Source organism: Heterodontus francisci, chromosome 7, assembly GCF_036365525.1.
Source record: "Heterodontus francisci isolate sHetFra1 chromosome 7, sHetFra1.hap1, whole genome shotgun sequence".
Taxonomy (NCBI): domain Eukaryota; kingdom Metazoa; phylum Chordata; class Chondrichthyes; order Heterodontiformes; family Heterodontidae; genus Heterodontus; species Heterodontus francisci.
The window spans coordinates 115,869,807-115,884,691 of NC_090377.1; the positions used below are offsets into that span (position 1 = coordinate 115,869,807).

General features: G+C 43.4%; 1 protein-coding gene across 7 annotated transcripts in view; it reads left to right on the forward strand.

Moving 5' to 3' along the window:
• Nucleotides 1-14,885, forward strand: part of LOC137371781 (putative methyltransferase DDB_G0268948) — a 34,488-nt gene extending 19,603 nt beyond the window's left edge. For 3 of the 7 annotated variants that reach the window (XM_068034648.1, XM_068034650.1, XM_068034651.1), the window contains exons 3-7: nucleotides 913-1,073; nucleotides 3,362-3,575; nucleotides 5,686-5,786; nucleotides 10,772-10,909; nucleotides 14,055-14,885. In XM_068034648.1, coding sequence (XP_067890749.1) covers nucleotides 913-1,073; nucleotides 3,362-3,575; nucleotides 5,686-5,786; nucleotides 10,772-10,909; nucleotides 14,055-14,187 — 747 coding nt within the window. In that variant the 3' untranslated portion in view covers nucleotides 14,188-14,885. The remainder of the gene's footprint in view (nucleotides 1-912; nucleotides 1,074-3,361; nucleotides 3,576-5,685; nucleotides 5,787-10,771; nucleotides 10,910-14,054) is intronic. The other 4 variants (XM_068034646.1, XM_068034644.1, XM_068034649.1 and 1 more) reach the window with 3 other exon arrangements.

Sequence of the window (14,885 nt, forward strand, 5' to 3'; positions counted from 1 at the left end):
AACCAATCAACTGAAGTGTTTAGAAGAAGAGAAAATATACAAACCTTTTCTTTGATGCCCTACAATTTTTATCTCCGGCTGTTTCTCGCAGCAGTATCCGGAAAATCGTTCCATAATTCCAGAGACTGCAAGACAATCCTGGAGGGTTGGCAATGCTTAGTAAGAACCAGATATAACTCCTCCTCCTGGCAAGCTGTATCAGGAGGCTCTTTTGGAATGTGAAGCCCAGACCATTAATATGGCTGCGGCCTAACACCTCCAGAGCAAACAACCAGTCAGTCACTGGAAAATTAAATTTCTACCCAATTAAATCTGTCTTTTTGTTGTGTTAAAGGTGAGTGTTAATTCTGCTTATACAGATCACAGTGAGTGACTAGATGAATTAATTTGGGGTTTCTTGCCTTTATTGTGTCTCCAGTTGAGGACTATATGGTTTCTGCCATTTCTAGGAACTCAATGTGCAGGCTTTCCAATAAAGCTATCAGGCACAGAATTACTGAATGCAAGGTTTTTTCTGGGGTGGGGGAGATGGTGGTGATAGTGAAGAGATGGATGTGTCAGTAAAATAATCTCGACTCGGGCTGTGCTTTGTATGGGTCAACACTTAACAAATCTCCTGGACTGCCTCCAAACCCAGGAGAAAAGTCATAGGGCATTCAGAACACAGTTTTGTTTACTGATTGTAAAAATATCGGACATGGGAATAAAACTGGCTGTTTGGATGATTCTTGATCGTTGGTCAATCGGGTAATGAGGAGCGTGTTCTCTTTCTGATGACCATTGGGTAATGAAGAGACAGTTGACTTTCTGATTGGCTGTGGGTGTGTTGGCAGACCAATGGCGGGAGGTTTGAAGTGGGGGGACAGAGGGTGAAGAGATGTGTGTTTGATTAAAATGTGATTCCCTTTTCAGAAGGGGAAGCCCTTCAGCCTGGCAGTGGATGTGGGATGTGGCTCAGGTCAGAGCTCCCGGGGACTGGCTTCTTACTTTGAAAAAGTGGTTGGAATTGATATGAGTGGAGCTCAGATTGAAGAGGCCAAGAAACTGGATAGACCTGATAATGTCTCTTACAGGTAACCATAGTAATCTGAAGATTTTACAGAGCACAAAAACTAAAGTTGCAGCCTTTCTCATTTTGTTGAGGGTGATCAATTTTAGTTTCAGTAGTTCGATCGCATTCAGAGAGATCTGGACAAATAAAGTTCATGACCATGAAAATTCTTGATGCATTTTAATATAACTTAATGGATGATAACAGGAAATATGAATCTTGGATGCAGATGCAATGAGTTTTCATGAGAAATTTGGAAAAGGATTTGGATGTGATAATTGGTCATTGACTCAAAGCATTGTGTCAAAATGCTGCCATTATCAGCAATCCAGTATTGTGAAGCATAGTGCAATGATTTAATTACAAATTAAATGTTAATCCTGTATAATTTATTGGTTTGGTCACAATTAGAATGTGAACAATGGTGGACATGAAAAGACTCGCTGGTCTATCTAGCCTTTCCCATATTACTGCAATGGCTTGTCTATCACAATTTCTTACCCCATCCAAAACTATGTGATTTCCTGGGTGAGCTGAGGAACCGGATAAACCCAGGCAATTCAGTGGGGAACATGGAGGAAATTTCTCTCTGTGCCCCTTTGATGATCAAAGCTCATCCAGGAGCTGGCTCTGGACCTGATGAATGTTACCAGATATTTACCTCTTGTACAAGATCATCTCCATCCCAGGCAGAAACAAGTCCAGAACTCACTTGAAGGAATTCAGTGAATCAGCGTGTGCCGAATGGGACTGCAGCCTGTTCCACAGGTCCATTATTCTCCGGGAGAAGAGCTACCCGCTGACATCAAACCTAGATCTTGCCTTATACAATTTAAAATTGTGGCCTCTGATCCTTCCTAATCTAGTTAATTGAAACAAACTGTCCACTCAAACGCAATCTAATCCCTTTATCATCTTATGAACCTTAAATCAATTCAGCCCAAGGTCTACACTTCTCTAAAGTGTGGAGTCTATTTACCTGCTGTTCCCAACCCCAATCCTGGGTAAGTAAGATGCTTTAGATCTTGAGACCTCTGCACCCCTTTCCAAAGCCTCAATATCACCATTTAGAAAGCATTCTGATCTCCCAAAGTGGAAGATGTAAGTACACAGAAATCCATTTCTCACAGTTTACCTATCAATGTCTTTTTTTGAAATTTTATGCTTCCATCTACACTGCTTACAATGATGCCTGTCTTTGTGCCAAACTTGGATGTGACTCTCTATCCCATCATCTAAGTCGTTAATAAATATGGTGAATAATTGAGCCTCAACACAGATCCCTTTTGTATTTGAAGTGAATTAATATTTGATACAGGAGAAAAACTACTAATGGCAAGGAGCAGAGGAGTAGGATTAATTGGATCGTTCTTTCTAAGTGCAGGGATAGGATTGATGGGCTGAATGGCCACATTTTGTGCTGTGGAATTCTATTGTCCTATGTCGATTAGTCCTGTCAGAAACTCCTATTTTCTGTATGCCTTTATCATGGAAGAATTCATGGGTTGAATTTTATGGAGCTGTCTGGGGTCCTGACGCCTGGACCAAAAGGTGAGGGGAGCCTGCTGCATTCCTTTGTAGACAACCCCAGCTCTATTTAACAGCACTCGGGCAATTAACTGCCCAGCGACATGATCCCTATTCCTGTGAAGACGGGGATCTCACCTCCCAGAGCTGTTGGCCAATCAGAGGGCGGGCAGCTCAGTCGTATCTGCATCTCCACTGGGAGCGATGACCACTGCCCATTGTACAAGAGGCCTGGGAGCAGGGCTATCCCTGGAGCACCGGACCACAGCAAAGTGTTGCGGGGTCACCGGGCCAATCCGGCAGGCACTAGCTGAGGTGGGGAGTTGTGGGGTGGGTGATTGTTGAGGGCAGGGGGCTGTTGACAGAGGGACGGCCTTTGCCACCAGGGGCCCTCCATAGGCCACAAATTGCTTTGTTTTACTTGGCGCCTCCCTACATGGCAGGGCTCCCACCAGCCGCTGGTAATTTACCAGCAGAGGTGGGGAGAGGCCCTTAAGTGGCCATTAATTGGCTACTTAAGAGCCTCAATTGGTCCCTCGGTGAAAAGGTCATCTTCACCCTTTTCTGCCCCTGACACAATCGTATGCCGATGGGAAGGTGATCGGCATTCCTACTGCCGCTTTCTGGTGCTATTTTATGGGCCCTCTTGCCACCAATCCCGTCTCCCAGGGTTCATAAAATTCCAGCGCACATCTGGGATACTAGATGTCATTGGGAAATTCATTTAAAACTACAGAGATACTGAAGCTGTTGTATTCCTGTGTTTGTTGATTCACTCGACAGAGTGGGCCTCGCGGACGAGCTGGAGTTTGAGGATGGTTCCGTTGACCTGGTGACAGTGGGAGCAGCGGCACATTGGTTTGATATGGAGAAGTTTATGAAGGAGGTTGACAGGATTCTAAAACCCAAAGGATGTATAGCTCTCTATTGCTACAGAGTTCCCCATGTGTTACAGAATGACGACTGCTCTGAGGATCCGAACCAGATTGTTCAAGACGTAAGTAAAATAGAAGGATGAAAGATTTGCATTTATATAGCGACTTTCACAATATCACGGCAAGCTCCCACAAACAACATCATAATGAGCAGATAATCTGTTTAAGTGATGTTGATTGAGGGATAAATATTGGCCACGGCTCCCTGGAGAACTCACCAACCTCAAGATAGTATAATGGGAACTTTTTTTATTGAACTACAAAGACAGGTAGAGGGCCTCCATTCAACATTTCATCTGAAAGACAGCACCTCCAACAATGCAGCACTTCCTCAATGCTGGACTGGAGTGCCAGTTCTAGATATTTGTGCTCAAGTGTCTGGAGTAAAGCTTGAACCCACAACCATTTGACATGGAGATAAGATTACTATCAACAGAGCCATGGCTGGTGTAGGAGGCTTAGTAGCCTAACTAATTTCGACTCAAACACAAAATTGTTCTCAGTGCTGTAAAGGTGAAAGTTCATATTGTACAATGTGCATTTCATTTACGTTTAAGGATTGGCCGGAGGACCTGGTTGTTTGTTTTGGATCTGTGCTTGATGTGGTAATATAGGGGGCAATTTATTCTTTTTCTAAGCCAAGGCTCAGTCTCTCACTCTCTGCCTTGGGGCTACCACTTCTGGTTGTCTTCCTCTCTTATGGCCTCTCTGGATCTGCCACCGCTAGTTTCCTTTCTTATAGCCTGTCTGCCATCAGAAAATCTGTTAAATTTATGTGGACTCATGAGTCAATAGCCCATTGTCTATTTCCAATATGTAAAGTCCACAAGTCTGGCTTCCACAAAACCTCCTGGGCTTTTCATTGTTTTCAGGAGTTAGCAGCTGCCATGCACATTTACATCCTCAGAATCACTGACTCCTTGTTTTACGATGTTAAAATCTGGGAGGGTAAAACCCATTGTTTTTCAGGTGTTATGCCCCTGCAGACCTTGCTTTTAAAAGAAAATCTTTGTTGTCCTGGTAACCAAGATTTCTGTCTTGTCTTTAAACAGAGTTGGTGAGGTCACCTGACTTCTCTGACTCCGGTTTAAATTTTTAAAAATCACACTATTTAAAACATAAACCTGTTACAAAATCCAGCATTCATAACACCGGGAATGAATGAAAGAAATCTCCTAATGTGGTTTGGTGTCACATTTTGTTTGGCGCTCCTGTGAAGAGCCTATGGAGGTTTTACTACATTAAAGCTGCTATATAAATGAAAGTTGTGCTCTTGTTGTTGTATAACTGCATTCCAAAGCCACACCTGTTCCCAGTGGTAACAAGGCTTCCAACACCTGAAGTGTCACAAAAAGTGATTTCACTGTGATTAAAAATATGATCACAGAAGAAAAGAGAAAAATTATCTCCCTTGTAACTTCTCCATGGGTTCTACAGCTCACAGTATATTTTGTGTGTGCAAGCTGGGCCTCAGTCGTAAACTAACGAATGTCAGTTGAGTACCTTTACTTTGGCACTCGTCTAGAAACTACAAACCTTCTTCCTGATTTGTTCACAGGTTCCCAGAATCAGGGAGACTCCATTTACTCTCTCTGCAACCTACAACCTGTAACCTTTAACCTCTGCTTTGAGAGGAGAGTGACCTTTCCTTCCAAGCAGGGCCAATTTTCTTTCCTGCACCTCCTGTAGCACAACCTCCAAAGAGAGGGTTTTGCCACATCCCTCCATTGCATTTACCAGCACTGTGACTGTCCAGGCGACAGGAAAGAAAAAGATCATGTGTGCTTAATAGCAAGCAGCAGCACTTTAAGAGCTGCTGCCTGATTGGATTTTCTGCCTTTCAGCTAAGCTGGCCAGGTTTACTGTGCACAAACAAGACAAGCTATTAAAGTTAGGAGGACGGGCTAACATCCCAACTCCAGCAAGGCCAAGCCACCTGGTGACCACTGCGAAGCTGCCTAGGCCATGAATACTGACAGCCTGATTCTGCGATGTTGCGGCTCAGTGTCCGATAGAAGTGGTTTTATTGCAGTCGCTGTATCCGGGCTTCCTATGAACAAATTGTTTTTAATAAGAGTTTAATTTGAGCATGTTTGAACACACAGTATCACAATACAAATCAGACCTATCATGCAATGTGTTAATTCTTTCCATTGTACCTTCTATTTGTAGCTGTTCTCAACTCTAACCCCCTATGAGAGTAAAATTATGAAAATTGTATTGAATGAATACAAGGAGATATTTGATGCTATCACTTTCCCTGACAAAGAGAGGTAAATGTATAACACATATTTGTAATTATACACCAACTTCTAAAATCATTATCAATGAAATCATATTGTTTCGTATTATTGTGCCTGGATTCTGTCTGGGGGAATAATATTAGATTTAACATTAACTGTGATATGATACTTCTGGCAGCAATCTGAGACTTACGGACATTAGTCGGTCCAGAATGATGATAGAGTGGTTACAGCACAGAAGGAGGCCATTTGGTCAGTTGAATCCTTTACTGGAGTCTAAGACTTTCTCTAGAATGCTACTAATGCACACCCAACAAAGCAACAATGTCCTCCCTTATATAAAAGCAAAATACTGCGGATGCTGGAAATCTGAAATAAAAACAAGAAATGCTGGAACCACTCAGCAGGTCTGGCAGCATCTGTGAAATGAGAAGCAGAGTTAACGTTTCGGGTCAGTGACCCTTCATCGGAATGTCCTCCCTTACTTTATTCTTTTCAGTGCTCTCCTTCCCTGTTTTATTTACATTTAGGTTGCTTTACATTTCTTGTGGATTCCTCCCCACCATCATACTATCTTAAAGCCTTTGCAGCCACCGCCCCCACCCCACCCCTCTATTTATCCTTTCCTCTATGACACGGGTCCCATCCCAGTTCAGATAGAGCCCGTCCCATCGGTAAAGCTCCTTCCTGGTGCCAGTGTCCCATGAAAAAGAATCCCTCTTTCCCACACTGGCCCTTTAGCCATGTGTTAATTCTCCTGATCTGTCTGCTCCTGTGGCAAGGTGTAAGTGACTCAGGAAATAATCCAGGGATTAATACCCTCAAGGTCCTGCTTATTAATTTAGAGCCTAATTCCTCATACTCTTTCAGCAGGATCTCATTCCTGTTCCCAGCTATGTTGTTTGTTCCAACATAGACCACGACAATTGGGTTTACCCCCTCCCTTTCCCAGTTCCTCTCCAGTTGCTGTGAGATATCCCTTACCCGTCTTGGACAGCTTTCTGAGCCACTGTGCCCTGGTCTGCATTGTGGCTGTCCTCCCTGCAGTCTTTCTCTTTGTCCTCACAGGTAGTGAGTACCTTGTACCTCTTGGATAGGACCAGTGTCACGGGAGCTCCTTCTCAACCTCTCCTAAATCCCAGCTACCCGGCTCCCTATCAGTCACAGCCTCTCTTTCCTGAACCTGTGTTTTCCTCTCGGATGTGACTCTATTCTGGATAAAACTGTCCAGAATTTCCTCCCCCTCCCTTATGTGTTTACGAATCGTACTCTGAGCCAGAGATGGAGACATCTTCTGCAGACGTGTTTTCCTGGGACAGTCTCACCGTTCACCAACTCCCAGATTTGGCAGCCCAGACACACAGTCTGCTCTGCCATATCATAGACTAGCCTAGTTTTATTTTTTTAGTTAGTTAAAGTTTTTATTTAATGATTATTTGTAGTTTTATTTATTAGTTTAACTAGCTAAGCTATGAATTTATTGCAGTACTTTATAGATTCCCGGTCCCAGTTTAAACCATTGGCCAAGTTTAGACAATAAAAACATTAATACTCACCAACCAATCATGTACCTGCTGTCCTCTGACATCACTCCTTGAATTTTTGTTGTTGATTTGTTCTGGCAGTGCTCTCGGGCTCTCTCTCTCTCTCTCTCTCTCTCCCCCTCTTTCGCTCGCACTCTTTCTCTCTCTCTCTACCCCTGCTTTATCCCTGCTGTGTTCTCAGACCTGCCACAGTTCTCGCAGAGTTCCCTCTCTCTTTTAGTCCTAGGCCATTGCGTGATCACCATGGGGAAGAAACCTGAATGTCTCTTAACAGTAGGTGAGAAGTGACAGTTTTACCTTATAAAAGACAACCAGAGAGAGAGAGAGAGAGGGTGAGACACTAACATTACACATCCGATTCGCTATCGTCTGATTCGTGCTCCTGCTAAAGGCTGATTTTACCCTTGTTAGGCTTTCCTTTTGATAACCCTTAATGGGCAATGATTCGACATTGACCCATATTGGTGACAGTGATTAAACTTTATTCAGCACAAGTGTTCTGATCACCTGGTTCATGCTTTGTATTAATATTTTAGAGGTCACTTTTAGTTTTGGGAAATTAAATGTGCACTTGTAAGAATTTCAAAAGGTTGCAGACCACCCAAGATTTAAAATTCAAAAATCTCTCCATGAGTGCTTACAGAGACAGAGTTAGAGAGGTGAGAGCCAGGAAACCACAGATGGCCTTGTTTAGTTGGGTAATTGGAACCAGAAAGTTTAGGAGAGTTTGTTCTGTCATTGTTAGCAATATCAATTATTCATGTGGGTATCAGGAATCAAAGAGAAGATTTGGAGTTGGAAATAATTTGTTTAAATTGCTATCTGGGGCATAGAAACATAGAAAAATAGGAGCAGGAGTAGGCCATTCGACCCTGCTCTGCCATTCAATATGATCATGGCTGATCATCCAAACTCAGTACCCCTGTTCCCACTTTCTCCCCATATCCCTTGATTCCTTTAGCCCCAAGAACTATATCTAACTCTTTCTTGAATATATTTAATGATTTGGCCTCAACTGATTTCCGTGGTAGAGAATTCCATCGGTTCAGCACTCTCTGGGTGAAGATATCTCTCCTCATCTCAGTCCTAAATGGCTTACCCCTTATCCTTAGACTGTGACCCCTGGTCCTGGACTGCCCCTTCATCGGGAGCATCCTTCCTGCATCTAGTCTGTCCAGTCCTGTTAGAATTTTGTAGATTTCTATGAGATCCCCTCTCATTCTTCTGAACTCTAGCGAATACAAGCCAAATCGACACAGTCTGTCTTCATACGTCAGTCCCACCATCCCAGGAATCAGTCTGGTAAACCTTCGCTGCACTCCCTCCATAGCAAGAACATCTTTCCTCAGATAAAGAGACCAAAACTGCACACAATACTCAAGGTGTGGTCTCACTAAGGCCTTGCATAATTACAGTAAGACATCCCTCCTCCTGTACTTGAATCCTCTCACTATGAAGCCCAACATACCATTTGCCTTCATTAACTGCCTGCTGCACCTGCATACTTACTTTCAGTGACTGTTGCACAAGGACACCCAGGTTGATTATAGGAATAACATGTAAACGAGGCCCTGTTTTTACTCAGGTTCTAGTCTCATAACCCCTGATGTCACTTGTTTTCCTACTGCTGAAGTTGTTATCAGTGCAGCTGTGACCATACAAAGGGGTATCATTTATACTGGGCTTGATGATTCCAGCTAAAGATGTGTAAAACTGACCTCAGACAGTCTGTGTTGCAATTGTGTTTTAACCCTTGAGTGTTTTAATGGTCGATAAACAGAGAAATGATAGGTTTTCTCATAGGTTTAAAGAAAGGTAAAAGTCTATTCAACAAAAACCTGCAAATTCACAACTTCACCTGCACATAGGTGAGAAAAGATAGAGATTAAAAGAGAACATGCATTTGGGTCCTTTTTTTTTTAAAGAGTTCATTGTGAAACCTTGTTTCTTTTCCCGGGAGGAAAATTTAAATGGTGCAGACCTGTTCTTCCTTTCCTCCTGGTTCACTGGAGTCAAACTTTGAAGAATTTCAGGATGCTTTGCTGCAGACTTCTTTGGTTAAATCTCAGCTACAGTTCGATGGCAAAGATCCTACTTCAATCTCTCAGATGGGCAGTTTTCAAAGGTCACATTTTCGTCTCTCCCTCTAGATAGTTTTTAAAGATGGTATTCGACAGGGTCTTCTTCTTGGCTGGAATAGATCAGCCTCCTGGCTGCTGGCTTTCTGTCTCTGCTCTGGCTTTCTGCACCAAAAAGTCCCTTTTATGTTTAAATAAAACCTTATCAGGCTTGGTTTCTGTCAGATGACCAAAGGTGCTCTCTCCTGGTGTTTTCATACAATGCTTCTGAACGTGTGGCCATTATTAAACAGTGGTGTTTGAATGTTGCTCGTCTTGATAAAGTAGTGTTTGGCCACACCTATTATTCTGAGTTTGAGTCTGGAGACTCTGTGGGTTGGATTTTGTTCCCAGTCAGACATCAGGTTCTGTGGCGGGTGGGGGGGGGGGGGGGGGGCGGTTGTTGGGGGGGTTGCGCACAGTGGCGGATAATGGGAGCAGCAGTGGCCGGCATGGAACCTGACGCTGGGATTGCTATACCCGATCTTCCCAGAGTTCCTGGGGGTAGGATAGGCCGATGCCGGCCTTCCCATGCAGAGACCAACTGAGGTCTTAAGTGGCCTTCTGACCACCACCTCTGGGATATTACCAGACTTGTAAAATGAGACTCTCTCCCTGTGGGCTGGGGGGGGTTCGTCCATAACTGGCTCAGTTCGTCCACCCCCCCTCACCGGGCCTTTCCAGACCGGCCCCGGCAACCCCACCTCACCTACCTCAGGTCTGGTATTCTAAGGCTGGGACTGGGTCCGAGGCCTCTGCAGTAGAGTACTCCCTGTGATTGGCCAGCAGCTCTTGTGTGCGGGATCCCCTTCCCTATTAAGTGTTTAAAGGGACGGGCATCCCGCCTCCTTCAACTTTGACTGCCAAAGATTGGAGGATTGCTCCGGGAGCCTGAAAAGGTGCAGAGGCGGGAGATTCCCCCCTCTCCCCCCCGCTCCCCCCCACGACTTTCGTCCCGGCAAAGGTCATTGTTAGTCCTACTGGTTGAAATTAACATTAAGTGGGGCCATTAGCATTTCTAATGCTTTCTTCAAGGCTGGTCCAGACATCATGATGGGGTCAGTCTCCAGCAGTCACTATCTATATTAGTAGTACGGAGAGGTCGCCTGATATCTTATTCCATTTTGTCTTATAGAAAAAGTATGTCTATTTTTGGCAGGTTAATTCATTAGTTCATTATTGCTCCTTATGTGAGTGTGACAATACGGTAACAATATTCCAACAGAGTTAATCATTTATCCGAATAAGCAACTAATGTACTGGAGGCTGTTCCAAATACCCCAACACCCTCCAAGAATGCAAAATATGTAAAGTCATTTTTAATCTTACATTAATGGCATATTCTTTGTCACAGAGCTGAAAACGTTTATATCAAGTTCAAGATGCCTGTCTCGTGGATTATCGGATATCTGAGATCCTCAGTTTTATATCAAGCCTATCTGAGGAAAGATCCGGAAAATGCTAAAGCCTCACTGGAAAGAACTGAACAAAGGTATAAAGCTATATGAAAAGCAGATCCTTTTAGCTGATCTGCCTAATGATTCTTGATTGGACCACACTGTGGAGTTATCTAAGGCCTCCCAGCTCCACTGACTCTCATAGGCTGCCCAGGATCAGTGGTGGTTCCCCTATTGCTCCTAATTCAGGTTAATGACTCAGATTCAGAAAAGCTAAACAAACGGATCAAATTTGCAGAGAGTACAAATTTGAACTGGGTGCGGGGCAGTTAAATCAGAAAAAAAAGCACCTGGGGACTGACTTTCAATCAAATATGGAACTGGGCAAATTTTAAACAGATTTCTGTGAAGTAATGGACATAAGAACATACACGGGTTACATCTATACTCCATCTGTTCAGGAATGGGTGCTCTTATAAAGAGGTTTAGAATTAATTCCTCAAGATATTAAGCTTTAAAAACATGCATTCAATAATAACTATTATCTATAATAATTACACACCTATTGTACAAGTTACTGAAGAATTCACCCATCATTGTTTTCGAGCTCGAGGGGATCTACTAGCCAAGTCTTGTTGAGTTCTGAAATATCTTTTCTTAACTCCCACTTTATAAACCTTTCTTTCCCCACTGCTTTGTGTCACATGTCCCATAGCATTACCTCATTCAATTCGCTGCAACATGCGAACAAGAGTCACTCTGCTTTTTAGCCAGCACGTAACAAGCCCAACGAGAGGGGACACAATTCCAGATTTTAGTCTTTGGTAATGAAGCTGGGCAAGTGGATGAATTAGCAGTGGGTGACCATTCTGGAGATAGTGACCATAATACAGTTAGTTTTAGCATAATCATGGAAAAGGACAAAGATAAAACAGGAGTAAAATTTCTAAATTGAGGGAAAGCAAATTTTACGAAGCTGAGAGGTGATCTGGCGAAAGTATACAGGATACAGCTACTTGAAGGAAAATCAGTGGCAAACCAGTGGAAGGAATTCAAAAGCGAGATACTGCAGGCACAGTGTAGACATGTCCCCATAAAGATAAAGGGTGATACTGCCAAATCTAGAGTCCCCTGGTTATCTAGAAGGATAATACAGGTAAGATAAAGCAGAAAAAGAAAGCTTACGATAGTCACAAAAAATGTAATACTTTAGAAAGCCTAAAGGAGTATAGAAAATGCAGGAGTGAAGTAAAAAAGGAAATTAGGAATGCAAAGCGAGGTCATGCAAAATTATTCGCAGCTAAAATCAAGGAAAACTCAAAGATATTTTATCAGTACAATAAGAGCAAGATAACTAAGGAAAGGGTAGGACCTATCAGAGATGTACAAGGTAACTTATGCATGGATGCAGAAGATGTGGGCAGGGTTCTTAATGAGTTTTTTGTCTCTGTCTTCACAAAGGTGATGAATGATGCAGACATTGTAGTTAAAGAGGAGGAGTGTGAAATATTAGATATGATAAGTATAATGAGAGAGGGAGTACTAGAGGTTCTGGCATCCTTGAAAGTGGATAAATCACCAGGCCAGATGGATTATATCCCAGGTTGTTAAAGGAAGCCAGGGAGGAAATAGCAGATGCACTGAGGATCATCTTCAAATCCTCACGAGATACTGGAGAGATACGAGACGATTGGAGTCTGCAAACGTTATACCATTGTTGCGAGGGTTAGGCCAAATAATTATAGGCCGGTCATTCTGACCTCGGTGGTGGATAGATTATTGGAATCCATTCTGAGAGACAGGATGAACTGCCACTTAGAAAGGCATGGATTAATGAGGGATAGTCAGCATGGATTTGCTAAAGGAAGGTCGTGTCTTACTAACTTGATTGAATTTTTTGAGGGAGTAACAAGGAGGATTGATAAGGGTAGTGCAGTGGATGTGATCTACATGGACTTTAGTAAGGCATGTGACAAGGTCCCGCATAGCAGACTGGTCAGTAAAATGAAAACTCATGGGATAGAGGGGAATGTGGCAGGTTGGATCCAAATTGGCTCAATGACAGGAAACAAAGAGTAGTGGTTGATGGATGTTTTTGCGAATGGAAATCAGTTTCCAGTGGCGTTCCACAGGGCTCAGTATTGGGTCCCTTGCTGTTTGTGATATATATTAATGACTTGGATTTAAATGTGGCAGGCATGATTGGGAAATTTGCAGATGCCACAAAAATTGGCCGTGTAGTTGATAGTTAATGGATAGCTGCAGACGCCAGAATGATATCAATGGCTTGGTTGAGTGGGCAGAAAAGTGGAAAATAGAATTCAGTCCGGAGAAGTGTGAGGTAATGCATTTGGGGAGGGCAAATAAAGCGAGGGAATAAACAATAAAATACACAATAAACGGGAGGATATTGAGAGGAGTAGAAGAAGTGAAAGACATTGGAGAGCATATCCATAGGTCCCTGAAGGTGGCAGGACAGGTAGATAGCGTGGTAAAGAAGGCATGTGGAATGCTTTCCTTTATTGGCCAGGTATAGAATACAAAAGCAGGGATGCAATGCTGGAACTGTATAAAATGCTGGTTAGGCCACAGCGTACAGCCATAGTTATTGCGTACAGTTCTGGTCTCCACATTACAGGAAGGACATAATTGCTCTGGAGAGAGTACAGAGGATATTCACAAGAATGTTGCCAGGACTTGAAAGTTGCAGCTGGGATTGTTCTCCTTATAGTAGAGACGGTAAAGGGGGATTTACTAGTACCGGTCAAAATCATGCAGATTTTGATTGAGTAAATAGATGGAAACTGTTTCCAGTGGCAGCAAGGTTGATAACCAAAGGTCACAGATTTAAGGCAACTGGCAAAAAATACAGGGTTGAGATGAAAAGAATTATTTTTATGGAATGAGTTGTGATCTGGAATGCACTGCCTGTAAGGGGGTGGAAGCAGGTTCAATAGTAACTTTCAGAAAGGAATTGGATAAATACTTGAAGGGAAACCAATTGCTGGGCTAGGGGGAAGGAGCAGGGGGGCGTGGGATTAATTGGATAGCTCTTTCAATGAGCCGGCACAGGTACGAGGGCCGAATGGTCTCATTCTGTGCTGTATGAAGCTGTGATTCTATTGTCTGTCCAATGGGCTCCACTTCACTCCATCGTCACAATGCTTTCTATAATTTTAATACAGTTTGTTTAGGTAGATTAAACTTTAATTTTCACTCTCTCTCTCCCTCTCCCTCTAGACTTCTGAAAGCCATGGGAGTGTCCGGTGAAACCGCTGTGGAATTCAGTGCCAAATATTTTTGCCTCTTGGCGAGCAAACCTGAGAGATGTTCACAACCTTCCTCCCAGAATCCTTCTTGTGACACAGACTAACGTCTATCAAAAGACCCTCTGACTCTCCCAGGACAGGATTTAATCAGAAATGGATCCAATTTGAAAGCCATAAATAGATGGATTGTTTGAGGAATTGAAAAATACATCCAATTATTGTCAGTTTTTATTGAATAAAGGACAGACGTCCGTTTTAAACAGCTCATGTACATCAGATACTGTCTCTTGTAGTGAATGAGAGTATTGTCTTATCATCTCTGGAACTGGGATACAAATGCACCCAGAATGATGTGATAAAACCCTCAAGTGTCGACACCCTGGGGGTGATTTTGGTGAGGAGCATGGTTTGGCACGACCGATCCCCCTGGTGAGGCAACCTAAACTTACCCACTCTCTCGGGTCCATGGCGTCAGCTGGGTTACAGTCCCAGCAGTGGCCACTACTCCCAGTGGCGCTGCTGAGACTAAGAGCTGCCAGCCCACTGATTGGCCGGCATCTCACTGAGGCGGGACCTCCTCCCTCAAGTGGGTGGAAGTCCTGCCTCAGGCCAATTAAAGCCTGGGGATCCGTAAATTACGGGACGGATCCCCAGGCTGGGCAGGAGCGGGTTCGTCACCGACATTTACGTCGGAGTCCGGCTCCTGTCTGCCCACTGTAAAATTCCGGCCACTGTTTCCACACTTCCCACTGTGACCTTACTAAATAAATTTGATTTGTCACCTTCACAGGTTTGTTTGTCA